We start from the raw sequence: 8,061 nt of genomic DNA, 5'->3' as shown, positions 1-8,061 counted from the left end.
CCCTTGCAAATTAACATTTGGACATGAACTGTATGGAAATACCGCTACGACTGCGTTTTGTGGTCAAAACAATAACTGATATATTTGCAAAAGAGATATAACAATGTGCATACTATGTTTTAAAAAGTGTAGGAATAATATCAAAGCATTACTGGAATCTGCTGACATGTAGAGCTGATTTGACTAAATTGTACTCACACAGTAAATACAGGTATATCTATATATAATACAAGTTTGCAACTCACATATCATATACATATTCCTATTACCGTATAGACCAGCAGTTCCCAACCTGTGGGCCGCGGCTCCCTAGTGGTCCGCGGAGGCATTGCACATTTTTTATTTTATGTTGTACAGGCTAAAGACACAAACATGGGCATAACAATAACATATAGGACATGACATTCCCACCTCAGACAAAAACAGAAGACATGAAGATACAGTCAGTAGGATCACTTCGACATTTCACAAACAAAAATAGGTTGACAACCAAATGTCACCAAAAACACAACATGGCGAGCATATTTATTGTTCCTTTAATCCAACTCTTCTTTAGCGCTCATTATTTCCCATTTCATGGCGTGTTGAGCCACCCTTTGATTTGTAATCTACTCTTCAAACACCTTAAATTAAGATTACTCCTTGATTGACTTAAAATATGTATTTTAGCCAGAAGAATAGTTGTATTTATTAACTGTGTACGTCTTGTGTCTTCATCTAAAAGCCCAAATAAAATATTTAAGGGCTGCCAAAATAATTTACAAAGCATTATGATTTGTGTGGAAACATTTTCATTATTAAGATTTTTTTTATTTTAACCTCTTTTCCTTTCTCTTTCTTGATCCTCCTTAGCAACGGTCATTACAGTCCTTGACAGCGGTCTGTTATCGTGGATTTACAATGTGTCACATGTTCAGAACTTTGTTTAGCCTCTGTATTGTTTATGGTTGAATGTGTGCCGGAACATTTTTTTATTCTTAAGTGGGCCCTGAGTTGAAAAAGGTTGGGAACCGCTGGTATAGACTATTCTGCACAGTTTCTATCATATTCTCTTTCGATTATTTTCAATTTTATTTTATTCACTTGTACTATTTTATCTGTTTTATTAAGTCAAAAGTCAACGCAGCCGTCAACCAGGACATTTTAGAGCACTTCATGCTTCCTTTTTTTGAAAAGCTGAATGCTGATTTTATTTTCCAGCAGGACTTGGCACCTGCCCACACTGCCAACATTACTAAGCCCTGGTTGAATGACCATGGACATACTGTGCTTCATTGGTCAGCAAACTCGCCTGACCTAAATCGCCATAGAGAATGTATGGGGTATTGTCAAGAGGAAGATAAGAGACACAAGACCCAACGACGCTGACAAGTTGAAGGGCGCTATTGAAACAACCGTGGCTTCCATCACACCTCAGCAGAGTCGAAGGCTGATCGCCTCCATGCCACGCAGTCATTTGTGCAAAAGGAGGCCCAACCAAGTACTGAGAGCAGAAACATGAACATACTTTTTTATGAGCCTGACATTTCGGTATTATGACTTATTAATTAAGTAATATTATAATTTTCTGAGAAACTGAATGTTGGTTTTGCATTAGCTGTAAGCCGTTATCATCTTGTTAACATGTACCAGTAGATGCATGTTCCAGTTGATGGTAAACAAAACACATAAGAACAATATGAGCTGAGATAGTTATTGTTCCACTTAAGAGTTCTTAAAGAAGTTGGTTATTTGATGCTGTTGCATTTCCTCATATAGAACTATATTTGTAATGTTATAATCATAAGAAACCTCATGTTGAAGAGCTAAACAAAATTAACCCAAAGGGTATTTTCTCGATTGTTAGATGTTTTCTTAAATCACCTTTTAAATGTATTTCTTCTAACATGGCACCCCATGTGTTACATATCAAAATGTTCAGGACAATCTCTGGTCTTGCTATATATGCATATTACTCACCTTGGAGCACTGTTTGATGAGATAAGTAGCTCGAAAGCTTCAAATTTGACATCTGATTTTTGGAAAATCTTCAAAACTCTTGTGAAAACACACATTTACTCATGTGATCGAATTGTTTTGGTGTTTTAGATTTGGTTTCCAAAGTCCTAGGATCACAAAAGCAGTGAAATCTTTGAATTACACTGTATATAAATGTGTTATTCATGTCTGAAATGATTTTTTTTTAATTTGAATGTTGAGTAAAATAGGTGTTTATCACTCTACTTTCACCACAGCAGGGACTGAGATACATCAGTTCATATGATGTGTACAAATACAAATTGAGCATTCAACCTTTTTTTTCAACCAACAATTTATTATAAATATGTTTTTTTCAACCAACTATTTATATAAATATAAGAAACTGGAAAATCTCACTATTTACAATATTGAACATCAGAACTTTCAACCAACTATTCATTATAAATATTAAGACAGTGTCAAGGTCTTTGTCTGTCTTCCAAGACAGTGGGTCTGGCTGCTGTTTAGGTGGGGGTGATGGTGCATGGGCTGCTGTGTAGGTGGGGTGTACAAGTGCTATACGAGACCTCCACGAGACCTCCTTGCTGGCTGGGTTGAAGGTGATGGCTGTGGTGGAGCCTTTGTGCTGAGGTGTATCTTGACCTGGTGGCAGCCGCAGATGGAGGTGGAGGCAGCTGTAGTGATGCTGGTCCTTGGTGGTGATGGCTCTGGTGAAGGCCCTTGAGCCACAGTAGATCTTGACCTGGGGGCCGGCACAGATGGATGTTGTGGCTGCTGGATAAACACCGCCTGTCGGCCACTAGGCCCAGACATCTATGAAACATCTCTGTAAAACAAATTAAAATGTAGGACAATAATTACAACTAATTTAATTGAAATAAAGTTCAAGTAAAATGTTGCTCAAGCACAAATAACAATGCACACATACAAATAAAGTTTGGGAGGTTGGAGAAGGAGTCTCTCTCGATCTCTCTCACACACACACACACACACACACACACACACACACACACACACACACACACACACACACACACACACACACACACACACACACACACACACACACACACACACACACACACACACACACACACACACACACACACACACACACACACACACACACACACAAACAGGTATTTCCAGTTACTTTACATTCAGTATAAAATCACAGACACACATATACATAGGCTACATCTGATTACAAAGTCTCATCTGTACAGGACGGTAAAATAATAACAGGCACACATCAATAAATCTATGACAAAGTCTCATCTGTACAGAACAGTATGATAAAATAATCGATGGCAAAAACATATCACTGTAAATGTCTCCGTTGTGGGACGAATAAATGATTAATTTAATCATCTACACATGTAATCTCACTTTTACACACCAAAATAACATTAACACAGAGTAAACGTTTACTAATGGAGAGTCTATTTTGTCCCAATAAAAAGTTCATGACTATCGATACAAAATATATATCAATAAACCTATTGTTCATGTTCGCGGTATTCCCCACACATTGCCAGTACACTATTACTGTAATATTTACACTTACCCATGTCCAAATGGATCCTTGTTGTTGTCTTTGTATTCTTCTTTTTCAGAAGAGTCGAAGACTTCAGGTTCTGAGGCTCTATCTTCACTGCTGCTAGCGAAAACAATCTATAGCGAGGTCGGCAACTGTAAAGTTTTTTTTAGCCATTTTCTCTGTCTCTCTCTCTCTCCTCAAAGACGTAAACTGATGGGAGACACGTGGTTTATGTTTTGTTTACTTGGTGGGTAGGTCCTTAGTGATTTATCGATGTCCATTGGTCCTTTCAGACCATGATGGCTGCAGGCCGAGATTTCCTTGACGGACACACAAATCCACCAATCCCACACAGTGTAAAGTCAAGCTGCTTTGAGCGGCCATATTGACTGCTGTGCCCTGGTTACAGTCTCACAGGAGATGCCGCTGGAAAGCTACTCTTCCAGCGATTCCGCGGATATCTGAATCATATTTATACTCCTTATAATCGAAAATATATGATTAATTACGTAGAATTATGCGCACCTGGGTCCGCATGCGTCCACCGACTCCATGTACATTGTTCTAAATTAAAGGGATAGTGGAAATGGAACCTCAAATAGTCTCGTTTTAACTTATATACAAGCATAATTACGTACCAAAACAATCACACCTGATTAAAAAATATAATAATTGCCTTACGCATGTTAGAAGCACTTTATTGCAGCTTCCCCGAAGTTTTTTAGAAACGAAATGTTCGACTCAGCCAAACCGGAAGTGACGAAAACTTAGGAAGACGATACGATAACAAACCATGGCGTCTATGCAGAATGAACGTGGAAGGGCAAATATACCAGACAAAGAAGAAGGATTGTACGAGGTATCCAGTGATGATAGCGAGTCAGAAACATCCTCTCGGCTTTCCTACGAAAATGTCGTTTTAGGAACTGAATCTGAATCCGGTTCAGTAAGCGACGATGGTGACAATATTGAGCCAGACGATGGACCATTACGTCCTTATTTGTTCGAGCCCGAGCCCGAGGTGATGGTTCACGGCATGGGCAATGGCGAGGATGACCAGGACCAGGCGCCAGATGATGCACCCCTACGCACAAATAATCTTGACTGGTAGGTCCCTAAGCATAGCTCACGCATCTTAAGATCACCTGTAGCCTTTACAAATATTAATCATTGTTAACCAGTTAAGCCTGAAGGTCCCCCCAGTGGACCCCTCCCACAGTTTTTTTTCTCTCACATGTCTCAGGGCTTCTTAACATTTATGAAACTATTAATGTTTCATACCCTTTTAAAGGTAAGAAACTCCGCTAACTGACAATAAGAACAATTGTTAGCTAGAAAAAACACAAGAGTAATACCAAGCCTTTGAATTAGCATTGAGCGAAACAATGCTAACTAATGCTAACGCTTTTTTACACACAACACACGGTAGAAATGCCCTTATTACTATCTTAACTGCACAAACAAGATATACGATTTAAAGCTGAGACTCCACAGATTCCACACATGTAATGTCATCACTGTAAGACCTCGAATTCCTGGAGCTATCAGCCAGAAAAGAGAAAGTAAACAACATCCGGTTCCAAAAATATTACAATAATTACGTCTTACCTTTTTTGATTTGTGATCAAAAGTTGTGTTCAACGGAATACAAACGCATCTCAAGGTTAATCTAATGTCGTTGTGTCACGTAGATTTTTTTACTGATAATCAATCATCATATTTATGGCAATATACTCGGTACCATAATAAAGGTCGGCTATTCACATGCAAATGCTATTGAATGTCCGCCATTGTTTGTGCCCGTCTTCCTATGCTCTCGTCATCACCCGAAGATTCCTGACGATTCCCGAAGTATTTCGTTTCATTGAGAGGGCGCAGTAAAATTGAAAATAAAATGAAACTAGGCGCATGAAATTACAAAAAATTGTTTATTATGCTTATTTTTAATAAAAATACATAAGTTAAACCCAAAATTCGCGGATTTCCACTATCCCTTTAACATTAAAAAAAACACAATGTAAAAATGTAATTAAAATAGGGAAATTTAAAATTGATATTATGTATGCACACATTTCATACATAGTGTGTGTAACATAAGGGAAACAATGTCATGTTTACATTTACAGATCAGTGCCTCTTAAAAGCCACTCTTGTCCTTTTTATATTTTAATTAGCCCATTAAATCAGCATCAAGTTTTCTGATGAGTGTCAGTGAAACATTACATCACATGTCACTTGTTAGACGCTTTTATCCAAAGCGAATTACATACTCAATACTGTGGGCAATCCCCACAGGAGCAATTTGGGGTGAAGTGTCTCAGGGACACAACGACATGCTGACTGCAGTGGGACTCGAACTTGTTACCCCCTGAATAGAACCCCAGCACACTACCCACTGAGCCACAGCCTCCCAAACAGTTTACTTAGCTGTATTTGCCACGCTGTTTGATATCAATCAATCAATCAATCAATCAATGTTTATTTATATAGCCCAATATCACAAATGTTACATTTGTCTCATATAATTAAAAGCCTAACTTTGTATAATGAAATGAGTCCTCTTCACCTGGAGACATGTTCACAGCGAGCAACTTTAATGGGAAGCCTGGTTAAACCGCACCCTATGCCCCGGATCATCAGTGTGTTTGCTCCTACCAGAAAACGTCACTTTATTATAATATCATAAACAAAATACAGCTGTTTTTTAAAGGGAGTCACTGGACACACATGTGAGTCACTTGAAAACAGCTTTTATCAAAGATTTGGTGCATTTGAAATGTTTTCAGTAGAATAATTAGAGGATAAGCAGCTGAACAGTGCTGGCCACAGCGGGGGAAATGTGACGATTGGAAGCTCCACAAACAAAATTCAGTTAGCATCAGAGCTATACATACTTTCAAAATGAAGCGAATCAAGTCTGCTATCAGTTCCATTAACAGTCAGCATACAGCACTTTTTCTACAATGACTTTGGAGGCTTTTATCAGTGAAGAGAAAACACAAGTGGCAAAGTTTTCAGACTGCAGAGTGGCGCCATGGGCTTAGTTGAGTCTCCACGGTTCTCATGGTGTGTTTAAGGGCAGCCCCTGCTCTGCTCTCTCCAGCAGTTCAGTCAGACTCGTGTTAGTGTGAGCAGGAACAGAAACCTTGAGCAGAAAATGGCAGAAGTCCCTCCAGCCGCTGCACCGGCCAAAGCCGCCAAGAAGAAGGTTTCCAAGCCGAAGGCAGCTGGCCCCAAAGTCAGCGATCTCATCGTTAAAGCTGTGGCCGCATCCAAGGAGCGAAGCGGCGTGTCTCTGTCCGCCGTCAAGAAGGCTCTGGCTGCCGGAGGCTACGATGTGGAGAAGAACAATTCCCGCGTTAAGACCACCATCAAGAGCCTGGTCGTTAATGGGACACTGGTCCAGATCAAGGGCATCGGAGCGTCCGGATCATTCAAGATGAGCAAAAAGGTTGCCGAGCCTAAGACCAAGAAGCCCGCAGCCAAGAAAGTCGCTCCTAAAGCCAAGAAGCCCGCAGCCAAGAAACCTGCAGCGGCCAAAAAGCCCGCGGCAGGAAATAAGTCTCCCAAGAAGGTGAAGAAACCCGCAGCAGCCATGAAAGCAGCTCCCAAGAGCCCCAAGAAGGCCACCAAGAGCCCGAAGAAGGTCGCTAAAAGCCCCAAGAAGGTCGTTAAAAAGGCTGCAAAGAGCCCCAAGAAGGTGGTGAAAAAGGCCCCTGCAGTCAAGAAATCCCCCGCAAAGGTCGCCAAACCCAAAGCGAAGAAGGCAGCACCCAAGAAGAAGTGAGCTGTCATCAGACTGATCTGACTAAGATCCACAAAAGGCTCTTTTAAGAGCCACCCATTTTGTCATAATGAGCATATTTCTTGTGTCAATAACTGCAGTCAGAATAAGATGAGAGACGAGATGCAAAACGTGTCTTATTATGAACACGTTTGCTAGTATGAACATGTTTGATCTCAGACATCGAGACAGTATGTGCAATTTGATAATAATGAATAATCTTAATATTCAAATAATGTCGTGGTTGTTGTGGAAATAATTATCATAAGACGCCAATTAGTAACATACAGGACAAACCTTGATGTCTGTTTACCTTCTTTAAGGACACAGGCGGCTTAGCCAATAATGTTATTGTTCCCATTCTGTGACCGGTCAATACTGGGATACAGATGGTCTGTGTTGTGGGTACACTGGGACACTTCCTTCTCTGTATTTGTGGACTCCAAGGTAAAATCTTCGAGGTCATAAGTGTCCGAGGCAAGTAGCTCTGTGTTCCCACACTGTTTAGGCTATCTCCTCAAATATGTTGTTTACTCTCTGCGAAACCAGTTAGATGGGCTGGCAAGAGAGAGGCTCTCCAGAATTGACGTGGCAACTCTACCGTGAAGTCAGAACCTCTGACTCTTGGACTTGTGATGTGAATCCTCCGGCCGTTTAACTCCAAATAAACCATCATGTGTTTGACATCAAAGCTACTGCTCTTCCCGTGTCTCCTTCCTGAGTCGGTGACTCCCACTGCATAGCTACACAGAAGTTT

General features: G+C 40.4%; 1 protein-coding gene across 1 annotated transcript; it reads left to right on the top strand.

The window, feature by feature from the left end:
- Positions 1 to 6,619: 6,619 nt before the first annotated feature.
- Positions 6,620 to 7,663, top strand: LOC117554552 (histone H1-like). The gene has a single exon (XM_034228979.1). It carries the CDS (start codon positions 6,678 to 6,680, stop codon positions 7,305 to 7,307), a length of 630 nt encoding a protein of 209 aa, XP_034084870.1. The 5' UTR covers positions 6,620 to 6,677; the 3' UTR covers positions 7,308 to 7,663.
- Positions 7,664 to 8,061: the final 398 nt, after the last annotated feature.

This window comes from Gymnodraco acuticeps, unplaced genomic scaffold (genome assembly GCF_902827175.1).
Source record: "Gymnodraco acuticeps unplaced genomic scaffold, fGymAcu1.1, whole genome shotgun sequence".
Lineage (NCBI taxonomy): Eukaryota > Metazoa > Chordata > Actinopteri > Perciformes > Bathydraconidae > Gymnodraco > Gymnodraco acuticeps.
The sequence above is the reverse complement of the archived record's forward strand: the minus strand, read 5'-3'. Positions and strand labels throughout refer to the sequence as shown.